The sequence below is a fragment of the Tinamus guttatus genome, unplaced genomic scaffold (assembly GCF_059628265.1).
Source record: "Tinamus guttatus ecotype Peru unplaced genomic scaffold, ASM5962826v1 Tinamus_guttatus_pri_ptg000215l, whole genome shotgun sequence".
Taxonomy (NCBI): domain Eukaryota; kingdom Metazoa; phylum Chordata; class Aves; order Tinamiformes; family Tinamidae; genus Tinamus; species Tinamus guttatus.
In genome coordinates this window covers 342742-367828 of record NW_028288749.1, presented here as the reverse complement: position 1 = coordinate 367828, position 25087 = coordinate 342742, and the positions used below count along the sequence as shown (strand labels likewise).

At 43.6% G+C, this 25087-nt stretch overlaps 1 protein-coding gene across 1 annotated transcript in view; it reads right to left on the bottom strand.

Annotated features, from left to right (window-relative positions):
• PLA2G4A (phospholipase A2 group IVA) overlaps positions 1 to 7055 on the bottom strand; it is a 48624-nt gene extending 41569 nt beyond the window's left edge. The window contains exons 1-2 of the mRNA XM_088524839.1: positions 6846 to 7055; positions 2278 to 2359 (exon numbers count right to left, since the gene is read on the bottom strand). Of these exons, the coding sequence (XP_088380965.1) occupies positions 2278 to 2359; positions 6846 to 6878 (115 nt within the window). The 5' untranslated portion in view covers positions 6879 to 7055. The remainder of the gene's footprint in view (positions 1 to 2277; positions 2360 to 6845) is intronic.
• Positions 7056 to 25087: the final 18032 nt, after the last annotated feature.

Sequence of the window (25087 nt, the reverse complement as noted above, 5' to 3'; positions counted from 1 at the left end):
GAACTGTGCTGACTGCATGTTGTTAGAACAGCAAAATCTAGAGGGGGAAAGACACCTCGAAAGGGAGGCAATGAATTTAAAGCAAGGGACATCAGTAAAGGATCTGCTCCTCCATGAAGGCAATAGCAAATGAACCAACATCTGAAACAGAGGACTTGAATGAACTTCTGAAAAGGCAGCAGTCTGCCTTTGAGAAGAAACTCTCAGAACTTTTTAACAGCATAGGTCATTTGTTTGCTGGTCTCAGATCACTCTGCAAGATTTCAGAGCTTACAGAGACAATGGGAAATCTCAGCCAAACAAAACAGAGAGAGGGCTGGAAGCTATTCTAGCTCCAACTTTCCCTGTTGTTTCAGGCATCCAGATCCGCCAGGAAAGTACGAGTATCTCCTGAATCAGCAGTGTTGTGCATGACCTGTTCACACAAGAAAACACAGCCTGTGGATGTTACAAGGTGGCATGTAGCTATCACCTGATTTTAGGGGTGACACAAGCATTTTTGCTCTTCACTAATGACAAACTCAAGTGTGGAGGGGGAGAAAAAAACACCTTGAAACACAGTATGGTTCCCTGACCAAGGCTTGAAGAGACAGCAATGTGTGACAACCATGACATGCTTTCTGTTAGGGACAAGATGTCAGGACCTCCATGCCCGGCCACGAGCAGAGTTAGAAGATTGCACACTAGACCTCATTTATAGCTCCTTGAGCAGAGGTGGACCTCAGGAGCATCAAACATGCAGCAGGTAACACATATATAGGCATTTCCATGACTGACTGAACTTAGATCTCGCCAAATCCATCACATATACTCTAAAAAGTTACCAGTCATGGGAAAGAAGGGCAAACCTGTAAAACAAGTAAAGCAGCTGCAAGGCATTGTGCACACACGCGGTGCTTATAGCGAGCCCAACTGTGTCCTGAACCAGGGGACAAAAATCTCTTCAGAAAGCAGCATTTAACATCCTCTAGGGGTATAAAGCACCATCTCAGCCTGTAAGGCCTGTCCAAAAAGGAGAGAGTCCCAGTTTACAATCCAGGCAGTGAATGTACAAGGAAACTTAAATGAATTGAAAATTTCTAAGGAGATTCTTGGCATCTCAGGCATTCATTGAGGACATGGGAAAGGAGAACAGAAGCAAAAAATAAATCAAAACATCCCCTTCACAACAACCTCCACCACCAGCAAATTAAAGCGTAACTTTGGCTCACATAGCAGTTTGTGAAATGCACTAACTGGAGCAATTCTGACAGACGAGACTCCCACTTTGCCTCTTAGCTCCTTCACTATTGCGGAGCCCCCAGTGCTCCTACCTTCTTTTCCACACTCCTTTCTTCCCCACCTCACTGCCTCTCCCATCTACCTGCAGATTTAATAGCACTGGATACTAAACAAAAAAGAGTAACCTGCTGTGGCAAAGCTACATGTTAAAGGAGCTGCTGCATTTCATGAAAGCAGCTTCCAGGAATGTGTCAGCAAATAAACAATGTTTATATCACACTCCCTGAAGGGGAGGAACATGGCCCCACGCTCATCCTCCTAGCCTCAACCTGCAGTATCAGGCAACACTCTGCACAGAGTGCCAGGGAAACAGAGAGATGACTGATAACACCACCACAGCCCTAATCAAAACAGCTTTTTTTTTTTAATTAGTTGGCTTAAGCTGTTTTATTTGCTCCCTCTTTCCCTCCTAAGAGCAAACAGAAGTTTTCACAGGTCATTCTTAATAGTGGTTTCCTGTTCTGCAGCAAAGTCTGGAGACTCTGAAGTTTCACAGGAGAAGTAGCAGTGGGGTCTCACATAATTAATGCTCCACCATGAGATCTATCTTCTTATCTGCCTTGGTTTTTTTTTCTTTTTTGCTTCTTCTTTCTTTTTCGAGCACTGACTCAGCAGAGTGTTGAGTTTCTTGCTCATAGACAGTTCCCACCAAACCATAGCCTTTTGAAGATCCAGCAATTGCCAGCTTCACCTAACTCAAAAGAGCATTTCCAACCAAGTCGGAGACGGAACGTAAGTGCTGCTGGCTTGTAGGCAAAGTACGTCCAACTCATTCACCTTTTTTGGACCAGTGGAAAGAAGGAGCAGCAAATCTGCTTTCTGAGCTGAAGCGAGTGAGCAATTAAATAAGTGCATTGCCTTAGGTTTAACAAGCAAGGAAAGAAACCCACAACCTGTGAATGCATGACAAGCTTATTGTGTCATCTCCCTCTGCCTCAGGAAACAGCCTCCTCGAACAGAGATGAAATATGTGAAACCAGAGAAAGAAATACTCACGCATATCGCCAATCGCCCCTTTCGTGACATTGGTGGCTTTCTCTACTGTCACAGTGAATACGTGCGAATACTGGTGCTCCACCTGGAATTCAGAGAGGTAGAGGTGATTAAGCTCCACAACCAAAAAAAAGAGGTCAAAGAAGGTTTCTTTTTGTCCAAAAACTGGAAAAGAAAGATCCCCCAATTCAAAACGTAAGCGAAATGCATACTGGATAGAGCATCTTAAAGCACAACTGCAGCCCGTAGCTTTACTGCAAGGTCAGACCTTGTATTAGGGTTGCTTGATCTTCCTGCAGCCACACCTACTTAGCAGGTTCTTCATAACGAGCTCTTATTTTTTTTCTAATCTCAATGAGCAACACTCCTCCTCTCTATGGAACTTGCTTTAAGGCATTTAGTCAGTCAGTGACAACTTGGTACGGAAAAAAAAAAAAAAAAGAACATACATACACACAAAACACACACAAAAACAGGTTGTTTTACAATGTGCTTGTGTTTATAATTCCCCTCCTCCAATAAAAAATGGGTGTAATTATGTCTAAGGATATGTTCTGGAGCACATACAAGCACCTGGCAGATGTAAGGACCATCATTAGTAACATAGAGAGTCCCCAGGTCCTTTTTTGGTACACATCAGTATTACCGGCATAGGCAGCCCCACAACAGTGGGGCAAAGCTGAAAAGTGAGCTGGGAAGATGCCCCCAAGCTGCAGCTTTTGTACTTCCCGGTACTTCCCACCCATGAAAAGCCAGGAATGGGGCAGGGCCTAGAAAAGGGCCTAACAAAGGGGAGACCTGTGACTGCTTTTTAAATATTTTTTTTTACTTTGTCTGCAGAGTCCATGAGTTTTTCTGTCCCACTGAACACCACTATGAGCATCAGCACTGCAGGTGACAAGGCAAGCAACAGACACCTTCGGCAGGGCCACAGCACAGAGCTAATGAGAAAACTGTTCAGCGTTAAAAACCGGAACCAGGAAGAGGCCTCTGGCTCTCACCCCACGGCGCTCCCACGTCCGCTGTTACCTTAGCGCCAGCGCTCATCTTCCCCGGGCTGCCCGGCTGCCCACACCGCCTAGGCACGGGCATGACCCCAGGGAGCCGACTCGGCTCCTGCGAGGGCGGCTGGGCTCCGGGAGAGCCTCCTGCTTGAGCTCAGCCCCACGGGCAGCCCGCGGCACACGGCCCTGCGGCCGGCTCTGGCCACCCGAGGCCCTGCATTGAAAACATACCTCCCAGGGCAGCTTGCCTATCATATACTCTAATGCACCTGTACCTCAGCTTTCAGCTTGTAAAATCAAAATAGTGGTGGCCCTTTTATTTTTTTTTTCCAGTCATCCCTTAACTTTGTGAATCACAGGGCCTTGGCGCGCCGGGCAGGCTGCGAAGTGCCCGTGTCACCACGCAGCCCGGCCCCAGACGTCCTTCGCAGCAGACTGGGGGAGTTGCCTTCTCACATCCAACCTCATAATTAAAAGGGACAACCCAGAGAACAAACATGCCACCCCTCCCCGTCTTCTTGGCTGTTAGGAAAGAGCCTGTCCTCACAAAGACAAAAATCAGGGAGCACGGAGCATTTAGCAACGAGAGGAGGATGGGGCAGTAATTAAGTTGCACATCTGGGACAAGGAAGCACTGGATTTAGTTCTCAGGAACTAAAAAATACCTTGGAGGCACTTATACCCAAATAAACTTTGTTCATATGAAGAAGTGACTACTTGCAACCTAAGAGGGAGGTTAAAAAACAAATAACAACAAAAAAGGCTATTTCTCACTTAGGATCCAATTCCTAAGGATATCAAGAAGCTTAAGTACCCACATTAGCAGCTAGCAAGACTCCCAGAAACATTTGTTTGCCAGCTTTCAGCGAGATTAACTTGCATGTAATTCAGGTATCCTCTGAAAATACCTGAAGAAATGTACTGACTCCAAATACTTTTATGGATCCAGCCCTTCCTAATTTAGATGACTAAGCTGTATTTTCCGAAGTGACTTATGTTCACCTTAAATCTTGATAAAAATCTGTACATTGCCAACTCCCTAATTACTTCTGAAAACTGGAAGTTGGTGTATAAATCACTGAAGTGTTGCAACCCTGAATGGGGCAACATCTACATGCCTTTAAAAACCTAACCCACACTGAAAGCTTCAGAAGCTCGTAATCTGAAAGCCTGAATCCTGTCTTCAGAAATGACCCGGGTTTAAGTATTTTCTTCCACTTTGCTTCCTCTTTCTTCACGGAGTTAGAGAAGGATGAAGAGTGTTCAATGTGGCACCTCTGGACATGTTTTTTCAGCACGATACAGACTTCTACAGGTGTCGTCCCTGCTATAATCGTTGCCTGCATCCCTTCTACACCCTGACACAGGGTTTCTGCATATTCAGGAGAGCCACTAGTCAGGCTCTCCTGCTCCCACACCAGAAACCTCCAACCCTTCTAACTTCTCCTCCTGCCCCTCTCCTTCCTCTTCTGCCTTTGGCTGTTTTTTTTCTCCTAGCAAATTTCCCTATCTTATTTCCTCTATTTTACATAAGGCATAAGCATCATTTCATTCATGTGTACATCAATACCACTATCTTCCCACTTCTCAACAGAAATTTGCTGTCATACGATCAGGTTTTGTCTATGTATGTTTTGGGCTACCGAGAACACAAGATATTTGCATGTGTTAAGTATAATTTTCATAGTCCAGAATGCATAGCCATTAAATGTAACTCAATCACAAGATCTACTTAGACACACCAGGAAGTTCTGGTACAGATCGATTGCGTAGTAAGTATTTATTATTTTTACTTCCTTGACATTAAGTATTTGAGCTGGCAATGGATTGGAAAAGTGAAAATATCTGCCTGTTTTTTTTTTTTTTTTTTAAGTAACAGATTTTCATAAAGTCCATTCTGCTGACAGGATATTATTATTGTTATTATTAAAGACAGACACTCTTGCATACACACTTTTTAAATCTTGAATGTTTATCCCCAATATCAATGTAACTGAAGACATATTACCTAATAATTCTCTTTAAATCTTTATCGGTGGCTCTAAAAACACTTTCTGAACAGTCAGTTTTGCCTGTACTGCAGTAACTTGATCAAGACCTTCTTTTACTTCCAATTTTCTCACAAAATGCGAACAAAAATAAGGTGATTGTAAAATACATAATAGTTAGCAGAAAGTGTTTTGCCAAATGCAGAATTCTTTTAATTGAGTTTTTCAATACCGTATTAAAAAATGAAAGAAAATCATCATTTTTGCCCACTCTAGTATGGAAACAAGCATTCCACCCAGGAAAGCAACGAGTCAGTGTATCGCTTCAAAACTCTGTCAAATAAAGCCACTGACTCAAATATGTCTTTCTAGATTTCACAAAACTATGGTGTAAAACACGGGTTTTACATATTAGCTGCAGAGTCATATAAAGGATGTAACTGCGTGGGGTGGAAACCACATAATTGATAAGAGATCGTTTCAAGGAAGCGGACACAGTATTTTTAGCAATGCAGAAGTTCACCATTACAACGAAAGGATGGTGTGTGTGAGTACGAACTGCGTTCCTGCTGGGACAGAGGCTGGTTATGAAAAATAGTTGATACAAACACACCCAACTTGTTTCGAGATTCCAGCTTGCACAGGAATTGCAGTGTGTTCTTTGGCAAGTCAGCTGAGTAAAGACATGGGAGTGAACACTACAGCCTAAACTCAGTTTTGCCTTTATTTATTTATTTATTTTTAGCTTTAAAAAAAAAAAAGTTGGCCGAGCTTTCTGCCAGTTGGACGAAGTGAACTGGCCCTCTCCAAGGTCAGGTGAGCAGTAGGGCTGGTATAAAGAATGTAGCAGGAACATGTCTGGGGGAAAATGGCAAGGAGGGAGCAAGGAGACTTTGGCAGTAATACACTGCATAGCTCATCTCACTGACCTGTATCAGAGTTTACAGGCAAATATTTTCAAGTTCCTTTAAAAAAAAAAAAAAAAAAAAAGCCCACACATTACTGATACATATATTTGTTCAGAATCTACCAAAATTGCAAATTTGCCTTTATTCATCCTGGTGATAATGGAAAAGAGTTACTTGTTAGGCAGGAAAATTGTGCTGTAAAAGTTATACCAATTGTCCACAAAAATAACATTATTATGTCAAAGTTTTCATTGGCAGTTCAGCGTGAGTATCAGTATATGAGAAATTTATATGCAATAAAGTAATCAAATACAAGCACTTTGACAAATTGCCTTGAACAAGCAACTCCTTTAAAACCTTACTCTCCTGAAATAATAGTTAGGAATAGCCTGCGTTCTGCATAGCTAATTGCCATATGCCAATTATGCACTGCCAGTTACACTAATTAATTCATTATATGCTTTTGAAAAAATAACCCTAATATCTTTCAAATTTTGCTTATGTAAGTTTTTCAGAAATTTCCTCTTGCCACACTCAAGCCACTTATAGCCACTCTAGCCACTTATACTAAGGAATTCATGACAACACTGATGCTTTCTGCTTATTGCAGATAACTTCTTACAGAATAAGCTATCCAAGGCAGTATACATAGAACATTCAAACATGCTTACCACAATATGTTGATAAGGGTCTATGAAGGACATCTTCGTTTCAATTAGTTCTGCTCAAGACAGCTGTGTCACTGAGCTCCACACTGATGAGGCTTCCCAGTTCTCCAAAGCAGAATTTAGAATGGTAGATCCTTTAACCACTAAGTAATGAACAGAAACTGTAATTAAATTCTTATGTTCCTTTCAAAACACAGTCCCTAATAAAAAGAAAAAAAAAAAAAAACTTCACCGCCCTGTTTTAAAAAGGTTCCCAGAAGTTATTTTTTAAAAGATAAGTTAATTCAATATATGGAGATACAGCTTTTTACTTGCCTGAAGCAAAGAAATTTCTTGTGCTGATTTCCTTCACCTTAGTGTAGGAGCAAGAACAAAATATCCTGAATTCCAGTTATCCAAGTGCTTCTATTGGCTCTAGGGTAAAACAATAAAGCAGTTGTAGTCGGTTATTTACTTTCAAATGTATACAATTCCATACATTATTATACTAGTATAATCAAAATCACTGATTAGTTAATAGTCCTTCTTATTGTAGTGACGAATTCTTGGATTCCAGACTTTGGTTCTCCATTAAGGTGCACACATGGTCACGACAGAAGAAACAAACTTCCTCTCCCTCCGCACAGGCCACAGTACGACCGTGTGTCCTGCACACACTGCAAGAGGCTTGAATGGTGGAAATGCAAACCCAGTCGAAGGGAGCGCTAGCGGAACAGTCAGCAGCCTGCACCAGAGCTGCAACCCTGGGTAGCCAGGCTGTTAGGGCAATTCGGTGCAGCTTCTAATAATATCTGCACATGGAAAGCTTTTTCTCAAATAGTAGATTGCCAAAGTTGCATCTGAGCACAACCAAGAAAGCAGTGGCAGCTTGACTAATAATAATACCCACACATGACTTTTTGAAGATTTCTGCTTAAGAAGGGGCCGTTAGGGGCCTTATACTTCAAAACTATTTTCAGCTAGCAAAGTAAAATATCGATAGAAGTATTAGTCTTTTCCGAATGTCTGAAAATGCAGAAATGGCAGGCCAGGATCTGATCTACGATTCAGTTAGACCACAGGCACCAACAGAAGCTTCAGGGGAAATGAGAAAAGCACCACACGAGCCCAGGACTCACGGAAATCCTTCCTCCCAGTTTTTAAAGGGCAGGATAAGCCTTGAAAGAGGGTGATTTAAGTCACTTCCAAAAAACCCCAAGAGATCCTGTGCAGTGGGGCCCATAAAAATTCCATGCAGTTTCAATCATTTCAATACGCTGTGTCTCTTCTTTGAACCTGCCAGACTCAATATCCTGAGGCTAGAAACTGCAAGGGTTTATTTTTTAAGAGTCCAGGGAAATCTGCATAAGAAAGATTTTACCATACTTTCAGTTCACAGTTTTCATTTAAGGCAGTTCACTGTCTGGGGGCAGGAGCCTAGCTAGAGAAAGGAAGCAGCTTTCCAGACTTGAAGCAAAACCTCTGCCACACAAATATACCATTACTTATGGCCCCATAATAATTACAAAGACTTTTTACATTTAAATCCTACCAGCCCAGTTGAGCAGTGGTGTAAACAGGCAGATAAGACAGAAGCAATGCTAGGTTTATCTGCATATCGTGTAATTGTTTTGCTGCACTGCAGTTTATTTCACCTTGTCTCCTACTTAATAGGACGTTCTAAAGGCTTGAAGAACCAGCCCAGGCGCATCAGGGATTGTGGAGATGTTGCAGTCTCCAAAGTGGATCGAGAAGCAAAGCCAGTACGGAAACATCCATCATCACAATGCAGAGGAAGTCTAGATGCTACACACACCTACCAGCAGTTTCTGTGCTCCTTTGGAGAGGATGCACTGAACTACACTGACGATGCTGCTCTGGAATTAAGGAAAGCCGTTAGGCCCGCAAAGACAAATCCGGCTCGAGTTACTTATCTAGTATCCTAGGAGCAAGGCTCTCCAGAGCCCCAAGACCATCAGCAAACTGCCTTAGTCACGAGATGATCCCTCGCTTCCTACAAGCCCCTGCCTCATTTATTACAACGTGTGCAGCAATTAAGTTCCAGGGGTGCAGTGAATTCCTGGGCCCCAGCTCTCCTGCACATGGGACGAGGCAAGGCGCTCGCAGACAGACAAACACGCAACCACGTAACCTGCAGCTCTGTCAGACACACACAAGCACAAGGGGCGAGTTAAGGGCGGCAGGCGTTCCCTCAGCTGGGAAACAAGGGCCAGGGAGCAAGAGAGCCTGGCGCGGTGTGAAAAGCAAAACAGCCCCTTCTCCACGCACCTCCGGCCAACAGCACGAGGGAGCCCAGCCCGAATAACGGGGACGTGAACACGCAGCGCTTGGCTTGCTCCTGGTCTTTCAGGCCATACACAGTTTAAAAAACAGAGAAACTAAGAAAACTAATAAGGAAAAAAAAAAAAAAAGAAAAGATTTCCATTTATCCAACAGCACTGCTACAGCTTTCTAGGGTATGCCCAGGAGGAAGGACCGCCAGAGCAGCGACATCTCACTGGCTATGAGCTTCCTGCACAGCCTCTCTGAGGAAAGAAACCCCAGATATAAGTAAAGCGCAACTTAGGATAAGCATGACTAAAATAGTTCTTAACATGGTAAGGAAAACTGTAAGGGGAGACTGTTTATAACAAGTCTGCCAATTCTTTTCACAATAAAAGATGAACAATTAAAAGATAAACAAAAATAAATCAACATGACTCATTAGTGCAGTCTTTAATGTGAGAGATGATATGATAAAAATGGAGGGCGCAGGAAAAAAAACGTAATAGTGACTCAGGTATTTGGCATTAATGTCACCAATTACTTTTATCAAATCAAATTGCAGACCTACTTGGTTACAGATGGATTTTGTGACTGTACAATAGAAAAAACAATTTGCTCCTACACAATTTTGCCAGGCATCCTGGAGATTAAGGATATTTCCTAATTTAGGCCTTTCCACACAGCAGTGAGGTTTATTTCTTACTCTACACAGAGCCCCCCACGCACACTCCATCCTCCGTCACGTGAAGAGCTACCCACTTTGCTGATCTGTTTTGAGAGCTGCAAGCGTCTCTCGTACCTTGCAGACACAGCCTGGGCCACAGGGAGGAACGAGCGCACAGAGAAGCAAAGATTTTCAACAAAAATACGCAAAGAGCTAGCGTCATCTAGAGCTGGCCTCTGTGCACATAAAACACGCCAGCGAGAAGACAAATTTAAATGGAAATTAGACAAAAATTCATTTAAATATCTTTTTTAATTCAGTGAATTGGTCTCCAAAGCAAGTTACAAGGAGTTTTTTCCCCAGGGCTTCTGACATTTTGGCAGGTTGCAGGCCCACCCAGCACACACTCCTGCTCGCCCTGCACTGCTGCTGGAGAAAGGGCTGCACACGATGTGCCTTTTGGCATCTTGCACTTCCAACGTGTGTCAAACCTGACTCAACACTTCATCTTGCATGTTCCGGTTTGGGATTATTTATCCAAAATATGAGCTCCGGTCACTATTGGTAATAAAGGAAGCGACTGTCCTCCACTTCCTTCGCTCTGTACTGCAGTCACATAAAAGCATGACAGAGCAGTCGGGGCACGCGCTAGGCGTGCCTCAAGGAAATGGGTCAGGGCTTTCTAGTAAAAGCAGTCATCAACAAAACGTATGAGGCTGATAGTTTTTCAACCTCTTAAATGATATTGGCAAAATTCATAGGGAAATATTCCACAATTACTGCCAAGCTGCCCTTGGAATACGGAATAAAAATATATGGTTCATACATAAACACGTGGCACGTGTATTTATGAGGGGACAGACACTGTGAACTTAACCCTAAGGAAGATTTCTTCTCGGTAGACTAACGTAAAGAAAATAACACCTTTGTAATAGCAAATGGACCGATAAACGTGTCCTTGATCTTGTATTTGACAGCAGGTAGCCCCACAGAGCAGAACACATGGAAACAGAGCCTGTTGTCCCACACCATGCAGATGTGAAGCCTGTGCTGTGTGTCTCACCCCGCTGTTACTCCAGCCTTTCCTGTGCTTCCCCTTTCCTTACTGCGCATCCAAGTGTCTTCCCAAAGCCAGGGGCACCACTCTGCTCCGCCACCATGTGCCAGGGACACCAAGGGCTGCTTGGGACTGGGCTTGCTTCACTCCAGCACCACTGCCTGAAGAGGAGGAGAGCACAAGGGTGCAAAAGGACAGATGCATAGCCTGCCAACTGCAGCGCTAGAGCTGGATGGAAACTAGAAACATTGCTCAACAGCAACAAAACAAAACAACCCTGCGCTTTTCTCCACCCTAAGCAAGAGGCTATTTCAAGCTTTACTGTGATCTGCTACTAGCTGTACTAAGGGGCTAGCTATATCAGTACTAACACACACACACACACACAATACAGTTTAAAATAAGACAAAACAAACAAACGCTGGCTGTGGCTGGCAACCGAGATCTCAAACGTGGCCTCCAGGACACAACTTATTCCCCAAGGAGCCACAAGCAATGACTCAAGAAGCAAACGGTTAATGATTAAAGGCTGTAAGAAACCCCACGTTTGCACAGTCTCTTGTTAAAACAGTTTTGCAAAATTAGGGACAATTGAGGGACTTTTACTCTTTGTTTTTCTCTGATGCACGGAGCATTGGTCACAGGCAGAGAAAGTTCACCCAACTCAGGCGAGCTGTGACCACTCTTGCACAAGTTGCAAGCAGCAAAACCTGTTTTCCTTCCTCTTTAGCCTCATTGAACATACCTTTTTCATGCTTGCATTACTTCAGTTCCCGAATTTTGAGATTACAGAACCTCAGGTACACACCAAGAAAAAAGAAGATAAATCAAAAAAAAAAAAAGAGAGAAAAAGAAAAAATACTTAGCTTTGAGACAACAATACTTAATAAAATTTGCTATAATTACAACAGCCATTCTTCTGGAACCCTGTGGATTTGGGAGAGAGGGGACTAAGAAGATAGGACTATGAAACTTGATTTCATGTTATTATAGATACTTCTGACTGATCCTGGACTTCATGACTTATCAAAAATATATCAATACCAAAAATATATCGATATCAAAAATATTCTTGTAAAGTTAAGCCAACACTCACTAGGCTACAGAAGAGCTAAAAATCCTATTGGTATGAAAACTGAATAGCATTTGGAAGCACGTCACAGTTAAATGTAGACAGTCACTTAACCAGGAAGGTTTGTATGAGCATGTGCTACTCAAAGTGGAAAATACCCACATAAAAGCAAAGCTGCTGGCAGACATTTGCGATGACCAAGAGCCGCTTTTCAGTACCGTCAATGCAGACATCACACCAATTTCTTTCACAGACCCCGAGCTGTCTGATCAAGCCTTTACCCCAGATACTCACTCAGGTAGGTAGCCACACTTATAAGGACAGAGCTGATTCAAAAGACATCTATCTCACAAAAGTAATTCTCCTGCTTCTGGGCAGATGATGCACAGACTGACAACTAGAAAAGTGCTCATCAGTTACACTCCGAAGCTATACGGGACCAGTCACTTTCTCCCCAATATTATTTTCAGACCTGGTGAAAAAGCGCCCAGAACCAAGATGTGAGGCAGAAGCTGCTGACTTTACATATGCACAGACATTTGCATGTTAAAAAGGAAAGACACAATCTACCTGGCACAGCATGTAAAGTTACGGTTTAGGCACAGAGTTCCTCCGAGCTCATGCGGCTGCCCGTGAGCGCTATTTGTTTTCACGCTGACATTAGCAGGTTTTGGAAAAGGGCAGAAGGAACAGCTCGTCTGGGGCTTCTCACTTGTTTGAAGTCTTGATTATAACCTACACCTTGGGGACACAGAAAAGACCTACAGGAAGATTTTCTAAAAGCCAGATCTTTCCATTAACTGGTCTGGCAAATGCCACCAACCAGACTAAGGCAACCCATACATCCCCCTAAGTTTCTTACTCTTTTGTGTCCTACATCAGTCCATTTAACTCTCAAATATTAAGCGGTAATCTCTTGGGGCAGGGACTGTCCATTATTATAAAACAATAAACATCACTTTTTACAAATCTTACTACAACCGAAGGAGGCTGGAGTGATGGAGAGAGCAGGAAAAGGAGACCTATTTGTATATAGCTCACTTTATATATTGAGTTTTCAGCACCCTAAGGTGGTAAAAATTAACAGTGAACAACATTTAAATGACTAATTAAAACTCTAACAAAACCATTTTGGCAGACATTTATCCTGAGGGAGAACGAAGCAATGTATCATTTGCTTCGAGCCCCAGGAGGCACCGTTACCAAAGCCACTGTTCATTCAGAGATTGCATCTTAAACAAAAAGTTCACTGATTCCCTTGCTGCAATATTCCCCAGCTGCAGGAGCAAAGCTAAAGTTTGGAGGTTCCTTAATGACTTTCACTCCCTGCACAACCTGCTAGCAAAACAAAGTGGCCTGGGGCTGTTGTTTGGTTGCAGTTTTGTGGTGGACCCTTTCTCACGTCCTAGAGACCACCACCATGGGCTGAGTAATGCTGCATGAGACATTGACACACACCTACTACTGGAAATTGGTACAGTCAGGAAATTCGTATCATTTCTGAGGTAAACGCTAAATGAAAGCCCTCAGGAAAGTCTGAATATCATTTTTAGAGGGGGGGAGGGGGGGAAAAGGAAAGAAATTCTTTTAGAAGTGTCCTGTTTCCACATCACATTATTATAACCTTGGGCAGCAGTGAGATCATTTCCATTACTAAGGCAGGTTCTGGAATTTGTTTTTCAGACCGGTAGCAATAAGAAAAAGTTCTATCATTGAGGGATGGGAAACGCACAAGGCAGAAATCGCCACCTCTCAGGAAGGCAGTAATGAATACTGCCTGGATTACAAGGAGTTTTTGGTTAGGGAAAGGTTGTCACAGAATTAACAAAGTATTAATTTAATTGAAAGATGTTTCTAATGCCTTTTGGTGCCCAAAAGACATCCCACAGGTTCAGCGGGGTCCTTAAACACTGGCTTAGCCAGGGCTTTACAAAAATACAAAATTTTTTGCTGAAATCACCACACATGGACTGTTAGCCACAAATAACTTGACTTTTTTTTGTATTTAGAGGGAATAAATGTGGGTTTTCTCGTCAACTTCAAGTAACCCCTTATTCAAAAACTTTGTTTTGTTCCCTCAAGTTCACGCCTGTTCTTAGGGGACAGGCTCTCCTGCCCTGAAGGAAAAGGAGACTTCAATCCGCATCATTATTCCATACCAGGGAGAGAATAAACTTGAACTTGGTCTCCCAGCTCTCAGTAGTCCAGTGATGAGAAAATTGCTCCAAAAGATGCAGCTTCTGACTCTTCCTGACCTAGGAGGAAAACTGAGTATTTCTCATATTTGCAGCCCACGTTCGCATGTTTGAACCGCTGGATGCAAATCAAGAGATACCATCTTCTCTGGCTGCTATGTGAGTCTAACCCTGGTAACAACTGGCTAGAAAAATAACTTAGTTCAATCTGAGCTCAAAATTCCCAAATAACTAAAGCAATCTCAGCTCTATTATCACTGCTGTCCTCTTCCAACCTGCTTGCACGTCATGGAGATCACCACACATCTCAGCATTGCACATCTCAGTCAACTAAAATGTACTCAAGCAGAGCCACTTGGATTATTCCTGAAATCACACACCTCTGGAAAACCACTGCTACGTTGCCTGGAACTCAGTCCCTTCGTGCTATCAGGGAAGCACTCCAAGAAAGAGCAGTTTATACTTCAAAGCTCTTCAATGGATTTTCTGGAAGGCCTCTGAAGGAAAGAGTTTCCCACAAGCGTTTGGGCTCATTCCATACTCATTTTTCCCCAACTGTTTTTCCACTAACTGTTATGGGTTATAAGGCAAAAAAGGCTTGGCTGAAATACTTCCGTGTTTTGGCTATTTTAGAGCAATTGTCAAAAGGAATCACAAGTATTCAAAGACAATCACATATTTAACATATTTCTATATTACTAAGGTTTTATATAACAATCAGACAGCAGCAAAAACGAGGTTGTAAAGGGACAACACAGAATCCCTCAAACCTGTCACAGGCGGCGCAGAGAGGCTGCGGGCAGCTCTGGTTGCAAGGGGGTCTTGCAGCACTGGGCCCTGGGCCTCGGCAGCCCCCTCTCCGTCCAACCCTTGGGCCTGCCACCCGAGGTGACGGTGACAGACCCTGCGCGGATGCAAAGCACCAGACGGCTCGGGGGGTGCAGGAGCCATAACCACAGAGACGGCCACATCACCATGACATTTGTGCTGACGCAGGAGGCCTGACCCACGGGCATCTATGGGGGCCACAAGAATTACCAGCAGCAGCCTGGAAACCCGCACTAAAGAGGAACACGCAATCGCATGAGAACGAGGAACTGCAGTTTCAGTGACCGTAACTTCAATAGACACTAGCAAGTACCTGCTTTAAGTCACCAACAGTCGCTGTCATGCGCCTCTTTTTTGAAACCAGAGCCCAAGGGAGAGCTGCGGGTGCAGGCATTTTGTGCGTTTTCTTCCTTAGGACACGCACCGCTCCACTCCCCTGTAACTTTCAAAGCGGATTGCCTCACGGGGCACCCCAGGCGGGCGTCCGAGAGATGACGGCGCCACCCGTCACCCTGCCAAGGGCGCTGCCAGGAAGGGACGACACCCCGGGGCCTCCCGGAGCCCCGCAGCGCGGACACGGCGGCGCCGGCGGCCGCGCACAGCCGCGTCCCGCCTCAGGTGCGGGGCCGCCGCCGCCGGCAACGCTCGCGCCGCGCGGGCACTAACGGTCGCGCGGGCACTAACGGTCACGCGGCGCGCGGCACTAACGGTCGCGCGGGCAGTAACGGTCGCGCGCAGCGGCCAGGGTAGGAAGGAGAGGGCTCTTACAGCAGCGCTCCTCGCGGCTCTGACTCCGGCGCACGCAGGGCCGCGCTCGGCGCTGCTCGGCAGCGAGGCGCCGCCCTCGGCGGAGCCGCCGGCTCTTAAGGAGGCCCGCGCCGCCGGGAGCCCGCAGGGAGGAGCCGCTCGCCCGACGGCCGCGGAGCGGGAGCCCCGCGGCGCCGTGAGGGACGAGCGAGGCCGCGCGGGAGGGCGGCGGGCGCAGGTGCTGCCCGCAGCGGGGCTCGCACCGGCCGCTCCGCAGCGCTCGCCCCCGCGAGCGGCCACCGGGCTGGTGGTGAAGGTTCCTCCTGACGTTGTTGTTAAAGATTGAAAATTAAAGTATAATTTGAGGCGTCATGGTCATAAATTTTATATATAGATATATACACACACATACACACATATATATGTGTGTATTTCCCACATGGGCTTGTGGACTTCACCATGAGTGAAGGGATTTTGCAGGCTGGAGCTTCAGCTGCTCTCTCCTGTAACTAGCTCTAACACCACAATGTCTCAAAAAAGCTCCTTCCTCCCTGGGCACCAGAAGCTAAGAACGGTGCTCCCCTTTCTCACGTGAAGTCAGGTTCTCTCCAAAAAAACAACTGTAACTCTTAAGATGGAGCTTACTGGAATTTGCTGGGGCTCTGCACATAAGTAGCATCAAAATTGGAACACGGCTCTTAGAAAAATAACATCATAAAAAAGCAAAGACAAAGGATGAAATGTCTCAAAAATGTCAAAAGCAAAGCGCACGCTTGCACAAGTGACAGAGAAGTAGCATTCACACCGTGTTAGCGAGATGCCCAAACGCGCGGTAAGCCCGCAGTCGCCGCTAGACGAACACGAGGCTCTCCTCAGAGCAAAGCAGGTCGGGATGCTCATTTTCTCCCCACTAGTGTGATGACTGCAAGGGCTGAGCAACTCCAGCCATTATTTTAACCTGGTATTTTGTCTCGTGGGGAAAAAAGACCGTACGGTAGGAAAGTGCTGTCCTCTATGTGCTGTCACAAAGAAGGGCAAGTTTATGTTTAGAAAGCAAGCCCAGGCCCGCCAGCTCAGAAAGCACTTATTTGATGTGGACAGCTTCTTCCTCCACATCCTCATCTCGCCTATTTGAGGGAACATGAAGCAGAAAAATGCAGCAAAACCACCACGGTGTCATTACTCAGGTCTTCACATACTCAGGACTTTGACATGAGCTACTGCCTAAACATCACCATAACTCACGGCTCCTGGCAGGAAAAGCCTCTGCAGGATGCCTTGTCACCCACTTTTCAAATGATCTAAATTAGAAAATCTCCTTTCACTTTCTTATTTAACTATGTCTTCACGTATGGGATTTTTTTTTTAGAGCTCGGATGATTTCTACGCACTAAGAGCTATCTGCTGCTGCAGTGATAGCCATCAGTGTGAAGGCACCACTGCCCGCAGCTGATGGGTACGTGCAGGTTACACATCTCTGCATCTAGCTCGGGACAAGGCATTTCTGCCGAAGCTCTCAGAGCTTGTGCTTCTCTGTCAGCCTGTGTCGGATCCAGCCTTGCTGTGGCCCGCAGCGGAAAGGAGCTGCCACTTGGGTGAGGCAATGCGAGGGTGTGGAGATGACAATGTTAGTAGGAAGCAGACAAAGGCCGTGCTGTAAGGGAAGGGACTACAAATTACAGAGGCCGTTTAAGTGCACTGTTACAAAGCTTCAAAGCCTAGACAGAAACTTTAGACAAAACCGCAGGAGAGCAAGACTGGGCATATCAAGACTCAACAAAGAAAATCCAAACAATCAGCTAAGTAAACAGATTATGGTATTTTGTCAAATGCTTAACACAATCCCAAAATATTTTCTCAGATGTTTTTGAGGACAAGCACTTCGCAAAATATATGAAGAGAATCACTCTTTGATCAGGCTTAAGACAGTTGAGGACTGCCTGAATTCCGCATTCCTGAGTTCTCCATGAAGAGCATAACCTGATAGACCTGCTATCACCAAGCTAAAATATAGACCTGCTATTGCCAAGCTAAAATATATCTCTTTCCATGGTGAAGATAATTTAGTCCGCTGTACATAACATCACAGAAGCAATGAATATATATATATATATTTTGCTTTTAAGACTTCTTCCAGTGAACAACAGCCATTTTCTTATTGCATAACCTAAAATAGTCTAGCTGGGTCCCTGAATAAAGCTGGGTTCTCGGCTAGCAGCAGCTGTCAAAATGCCTCATCACTGGCATTCAGCAAAACAAACGCAGTTCTAGTTTACATCTCACTCCACTGAAACAATTCATTGGACAAATTGCTACAGCGGAAAGCTAAAATTTCCTCTAAGCTCGTTTCCCTCTGCAGTTCCTCCCCTGCATCCAGATGTAAACATTCTCCCTCATCATTTACAAAACAATTAATTTTTCTAGCAGATTTTCCACTGTGAATGAGGAAAAAAAGCCTTCAAAGTGAATTCTGCTCAGGTGCCCCATTCCCTGGCAAGACCCCCTCTTGCTCTCCCTCCTTCCACCTACTCAGTGGTTGTCTGGGGTGGTGACCAAGTCACCCATGGCAGTTATGGAAACAACAAACATCAAGAGTGAAAATAACAGCCGGTTTTAGACACAATGCTGTGATCCTGAAATACCTCCCGAGCGCCTGAAGTACAGCATGTCGGGTGACACCTTCACATTAGGGGAGAAGCTTGTCCCTGTAATTGCCTGCTATTGTATCTGCAACACCTGAGGCTACAGAATCACAGGAAAACTGGCTGGGACCTCAGCAGGTCTCCAGTCCAACCTCCTGCATGGAGTAGGGGCAGCTCCCGGGTCAGACCGGGTTACTCAGGACTTGAAAACCTCCAAGGATGAGGACGGCACAACCTCCCTGCTCGACTATCTCTCCGTAGGTCCAGTTGGAATCTCTGTTGCCTCTCTCATGTTATTGATAAGGATGTTAAGCAGGACAGGTACAGACCCCTGTGATTCTCTCCATTTGCAAATACTAGTGAATTCAAAGCTAAAACCCAGCCAGTATTAACTTATCCAGCATTTTTTTTTCTTCTAGATCTTCAGTTGTCAGGCTGCATTCTCTGAATTTCTAACAAACCAGTATTACCCTCAGTATTACCCTCTCTATCTAAAAGGGAACAACACAAACTGCCACTTACTCTGCCTGCAAAGCTCTCAAATATCAAATTTGGACTAAACACAAGCCTGTGCCTTCCTGTAGGCAATTTCACAACAGACAACATTTCAAAGTAGTTTTATGTTATGTAAAACTCATAGATGATATTACCAGCTTCTCTGCCACATGCTTGACAGGAAGATTGCATGATTTTTCAATAAGTTAGATAAATAAGATCAGCCTTATTATCTAATTAAAGATCACTATTTAGTTGAGACCACTTAACAGCATTTGCTTTGAAGGAGATGAATAGGGGGCTGAATATAAGATTAAATTATACCCTGGAGTACCCTGTAAGCCAGCAGGCGATATTTAGGGAAACGTGTAAGCAGCAGAAAGGTATAACCAGCTGCTTGATCTGGTAGCAATGTGCCTTAGACCTTCCTCCCCCTCGAGCTCCCCCAGCTTGCACCAGGACCATAAAGTTTAAGGATCTGCCTTTGCACGTGGCTTTCATCCTTATTGTTTTATGTTCCTTAGCGACCACCCTCTGTCTCTGTACCTTCCTGGCTAGAGGCCTGCAGACGGGTTTTATAGAAAAATTGCTTCTTTTTATTTGCTTGGTCGTCTACAGTTTGGTCATTTTCTGAATTTTTGTGTTGTAAGTAAGTAACAGCGAGTAATTTCCTGTACGCAATTCCACATCGCTGATTGTTTATAGATTTCTGTCAGTCATCTCTTTTCCAAGTTGAGAAGTCCTAGTTTATGTATTTTTTTTTCCTAGGCTACATAAGTCACTGCCCTTTCATTTACATTTTCTGTCTTCTAAATTCTGTGTAAGATGGGTGAGCAGAATGACTTGCATCATTCAGAACATGGGTCAGACAGTAGCAATGCTTTGGCTTGTTTTCTATTCCTCATCTAACTATTTTTAAATTCTTACTTGCCTTCTGCTCACTCCTGAGCCAGTCACAGTGATGACCAGCTCTCCCTTGCAAACAGCAAAGCCTAATTTGGATCTATATCTGCATATAGGTACCGTGGTTGCAGCTGCACAGAATAATTATATTGACCCCATATTGAGCAGTATAGCAGTTCAAAATACTCCAAAGAAAATACCCAGGAGCCTGGCAAGGAGAAGCACAGAACACCACACTGGGACGGTGCTGTGTGTGTCACAGAAATAACAAGAACACGAATATATGACATTCATGGACTTCATCATGTCCCAGCCTTTACTGTCATAGTCTGCGAGATGAGAGAGCTTTCCTTGTGACAAACCTTTCTGCGTGGAAGCTGTTCAGATAATACTCGCATGAGTAACAGGGTAATACTATTTACTTTATCTGCAGGACGCACCGTGCTCTGTTTTTGCAAACGTCTCAGGTCTGAAGAGACATACGGAAACACTTTGTGAGATTCCAGAAAGGAAAGGAGTTTTAGATTTACGTTTCGGATATCCACAGCAGGGAGCAGCTCTAAAACATGCCACTCGGTTTTTATACTCCTGGAGAAAGCGGAGAGTTCACTGAAACACATGATGTTTTCTGTGAAGAATTCACAAGAGTATCACAAGGAAACTGAAAAGAGCCTGTAATATTTTGAGGGCATGAGCATAGTTTGTATTTGCAACACACTTTTCAGGAAATAAAATATGTCTATTAAAAAGCTGAATGTAGTATTTGGACAACCTTGCTTGCCCTTTTGAACTGTATTATAATCACTCCTTTGACACACTATTTATTTACACCATGGGCCATTGGTTTTCTATTGGTTTTCTGCAAACTTCATTAAGGTTCTTCAAAGAGTTAAAGAGTAACTTGCACATTTCCTCTCTTAAAAGAGCACAATGCTGTTATAATGTCTTTGCTGTTATAATGTCTGAAAAGATTCTCACAGTATTATTTAAGGCAGCATTTTCACTATATTACACTACATGCAAATCTAGAAAGCCTCATTTTGGCATTAATTTTACTTTCAAAGTATCTTTTTTTAAGACTTTTCTCTTTTGTGCTGTCTCAATTAAATATTTAAAATACTCCATAAATGTCTCTCTCATTCAGATTAATACTGTTCAGTCTGTACTGAAACTATCTGCTCACGCAGTTAAAAACGAAAATAGGCGGTCAGCAGAACACAACTTCTCAGCTGTATCCCCCCCAGTGCACACTTCGACTTCAGCTCTCTCTGCTTTGCTACTTAAAACCAGTGTCCAGTTTTTCCTGCACTTACCATTTACAAAAATGTTTTCCCACATTGTCCATTACTCCCGTGCTTCCCCTTTTACTGATATCAGCCTGAACTCTGCAGTGCTCATGGGAACAGACTCCTATCAGCTGCCGCTTGGGTTATTTCGTCTCCGTTCTGCTAAACGTTACTTCCTTTGGTTTGTTGTGTTCATGCACTAAGTTATGCTTAAAAAAATGACACCACAGACTAGCATGAAACAACTTCAGCAGACAGCGAGATTTTCTCTCTTTTTTTTTTTCTTTCTGATATTTTCAAGTATTTCAGTAAAGTTTCTTGATACCATTAAGGAGTCTTTGACTGTCAGGAAACTATATTCCCCAGTGTCCTAAAGCTACTATATGATTATATCAAGAAGAAAGCACATAAAAATATTCCTTAACCACAAAGAAATACACCGTAAAACAAGTCAGATAGAAAATTATTCTACCAATAACAGCTATGGGACCTTTCGTCCTTTACCTATTGCGCAGAAGACAGCTCAGTACACCAAGTCTGAATGTGAACATTCAAAATATTTCTAGAAGAGCTGAACATCCATGTACAAATGCTACCTGGAATAAAGCATCTAATCAATAGTCTAGGGTAAGGCTGTTATTGGACCATCTCTGAATCTAGTTTTTGAAGTTTGGGAAGAATTAAGCTCAAAACATCTCCAGAATCCACATGGAAGTGACCGATTTCTACTGCTGCAAAAGGAGACAATTATGTCTCTTTTCTGGGTTTGTTTTGTACTGTAATGAATAGACCATCTGGAGTTTGGACAAGTCACCCAATGGTCACTACCGTTTGCATAGAGATAAAAAATAAATAAATAAATAAAATAAAGAGAGAGAGATAAGACATCATAGCTGATATCAAAAGATATGAGATATCTTTTTTATGACATCTCATAAAAATGATATCATAGAGATATGAGAAACAGATACAGACTTGAGAAACAACGCTGAAATCCTTTCCTTGGGTTATAAATGGATAAAGGCACTCAGGGAATAAGTAAACCTGAAGACGTCCCTGTATTTGACAGCTAAATTTTCGAGTTGCTGTTACTTATTTGTTACAAAATTGCTACTAATAGCTAATGATATATATTGTTCTGATCGCTTCTATTATTTATTTCTTAAGGGAAGTACTCTAATGATTAAAGATACCTGGTCCCAGCAATGGCTGGAAAATATAAAGACCAAACCAACACTAGTGTCATCACCACATCCAGCAGCAGTTTGTCACTCTCCTCAAGCTAACAAACTGACAGTTTATTTTGCAAGCAGGAGTTAAGAAATAGATGTAAAACTGAGAAATATCTGACCTGATGAACCAGAGAGATCAGCAGAGAAATATCGATCCACAAGCGAGGCATGCAGAAACGTTGCTTTATGACACTGAAGACAACAGCGGGCAACACAACTCAGCAACAGGGTGACCTCCTGCCTGTAGCATTAATATTTCCTCCCTCCCCGGAGCTGTCGTTTTTACAATTGACATGAGTAGCTGTCCTGTTGTTTGCACTGCCAGGCTGCCCAGCGCCTCGCTGACAGGGGCAGCGGAACGCGGGCGCCCTCGCCGCTTACGCTGCCGACGGGAGGACGCTCCCTGCCTCGGGATCCCACGCTGCCAGGGCTGAGGGGTGAGACATGGTCGCTTGGAGACACGTGTCCAAACACCAAAGAGAATTGCCTGCTGAGTGCAGGAAGGGGCACTTGTCTATTTTTCTATATATTTTCATGATGTGGGCTGCAGTGCCAATGAACTAAGTGCATTTCCAACTCCTCTAACGTGGCAGCTGTTCAGCTTTCTCCACCCCAGGAGATGTCAGTCCTCTCTTCTAGGAAAGTAAGAGCTTGCAGCTCCATGACCCTTCTTTCTGGCTGAAAGGCTCCCCAGGGCAAACTCAAAAAACAGATTCCGGAAGATTAGAAAAACAGTTCTCCTGCCTGGAAGAGAACATGCTGGAAACCTCCATTTCAGTAAATAGAGCCTGAGGATGCATCAGGAGATCATGTTGCAATGTCTGAAACACCCTTAAGCTTCATGCTTGCTCCTTGTCCCTTATCATATTTTCACCTAACAAAAGAATTGACACATATTAACAGGTGAAATGCATTTTCTCTAGTTTACCACACCAGACCAGAACACCTTTTATTAACAACTAAATGAGTGCAGCAGCTTAGTCTTCAGCGAATGCACTTTTTTTTAGGCTCAGAAATCCCCAAATTAAATTCCCTTATGGGTGATGACTTCAGATTTACCATCAGTGCAATAGGGCTTCTCTCTGCACTGCTGCCAAGTAAAACAATTTAAAAATAATAATAATCACAGATGGACACACAGACAACATTTTTGTTATTTTAAAGATAAGAACCCCTTTTATTAATTACGGGACAGTGGCATGAGGGACAAACAGGACAAAGCAGCCTATTACTAGCAGAAGGATATCATCTTGTATCAGAAAAATTGGAGGAGTCACGTGAATGAAGCTTACAAGAAAACCAGTAGCCAGAATATATTTCTACTTTCATGTAGACTCTGGTGAGGACTTAGTTATGATAACAAAAAAAAAAAAAAAAAAAAATCAAGAATGCAGTTTCTTAGCATCAGTAAAAAAAGAGAAAGCAAAATGGAACCGAAGAGTTAGGAATTAAGACATCACTTTTAAGGCCTCTTGAAGTCCCATTGACGTCAAAGAAATTTCAGCGTGCGCCTTATTTGAATTGTGCTCTTAAAGGCTGCTCTGAAACGGGTCATACACGGCCACCCTCTATGTTCATTAAAAGCACTATGAGATCTTGCATTGCCCTCAGGGAATGCAATTTTTATGTTCACACATCCCAGTCAAATTGAGATAAAAAGCTTCTCTCCCCTCTGTATGTGTAAGCCATCCTAAACACACATTACGCCTCAGAAGGAAAAATTTCTAAAGCTTAAGTAATAATTCTCAGACATAACATTAAAGCACTGCTTTTCTTATAATACTGTTGAAAACAAATCATTACTTCGGTTAATGATTAATTTGCTACGTCTTTGGCTTATGCTTTGCCTCAGGCTGCAAACTGCTCATTCTAGCCATTAATTGCTTCAAACAACCAATTTCCTAGGTATATTTCCTTAGAATTTATTACAATACTAGCAATGGTGAAGGTCGCCAAAACAAACAGTCTGCCATAAGCCTTTTCCATTCACGCTCCATCAGTTCTGTTCTCAAATCTTGGGGTTTCTTTCCTGTTGGCCTATTGGGAACGCAACACATCCCTAAGAAACAGACCTGGAATACTGTAATTTCTGAAATCACTCCTGGGTGAACTGGTGCCACAGGACAAACCAGACACTGCTCTTCCTCCCCCTCCTCTGCCTCCTGTCTGTGCCTGCCTCTCTTCTCCCTGGGTGCCTCCTGCCTATTCCCTGTGCTTTGTTCAACAGGCTCATATGACTTTTTTCCACCCTTTCTCCACTGGTGGCCTGGGAGACATCACTGCTACAGGATCCTCTTCCTTTTATCCAGGCTACATTTTTCCTCCCTTAACTTGCCTGCTATTTTTGGAAGCACCTGAAACTCTTCTTCCATCTTCTTGCATATGCCCTTCCCATGTTTGTGGGCAATTAGCTGCCCAGCGAGCTGTCATTTGGCCAAGTTATGCCGTACATTTACTTATTTTAACACCCTCTCAGAACCCAGCCTTACAGCCACTTATCTTCTCATTTCCAGGTCTCATCTGCACTTCTTCCAGCTCCCTTCTGCTCAGAAGGGAATGCCATGGCCTAGGTGTAATGCACTGAAAATAGCATGTCCTTCTTTGGTACATAGCAGCACCAACATCAGAATCATGTGGGGTTGTTACAAGGTTCTGTGACAATCTTCCTGTGAGTTGTTATATATTTTATTGGCATAATTCCTTATTTTGCTATCTCCCTGTTTTTTCAGATGATTTTGGCTACACATTCCTACAGTTCCCATCCTGAATTTCATTTTGTGTATTTTTGGTCCAGGTTCTCTTCATTACTACCTGCTTCTTCACATGCCTTCTTGTCCTCCCAGTTCCTGCAGTTTCATG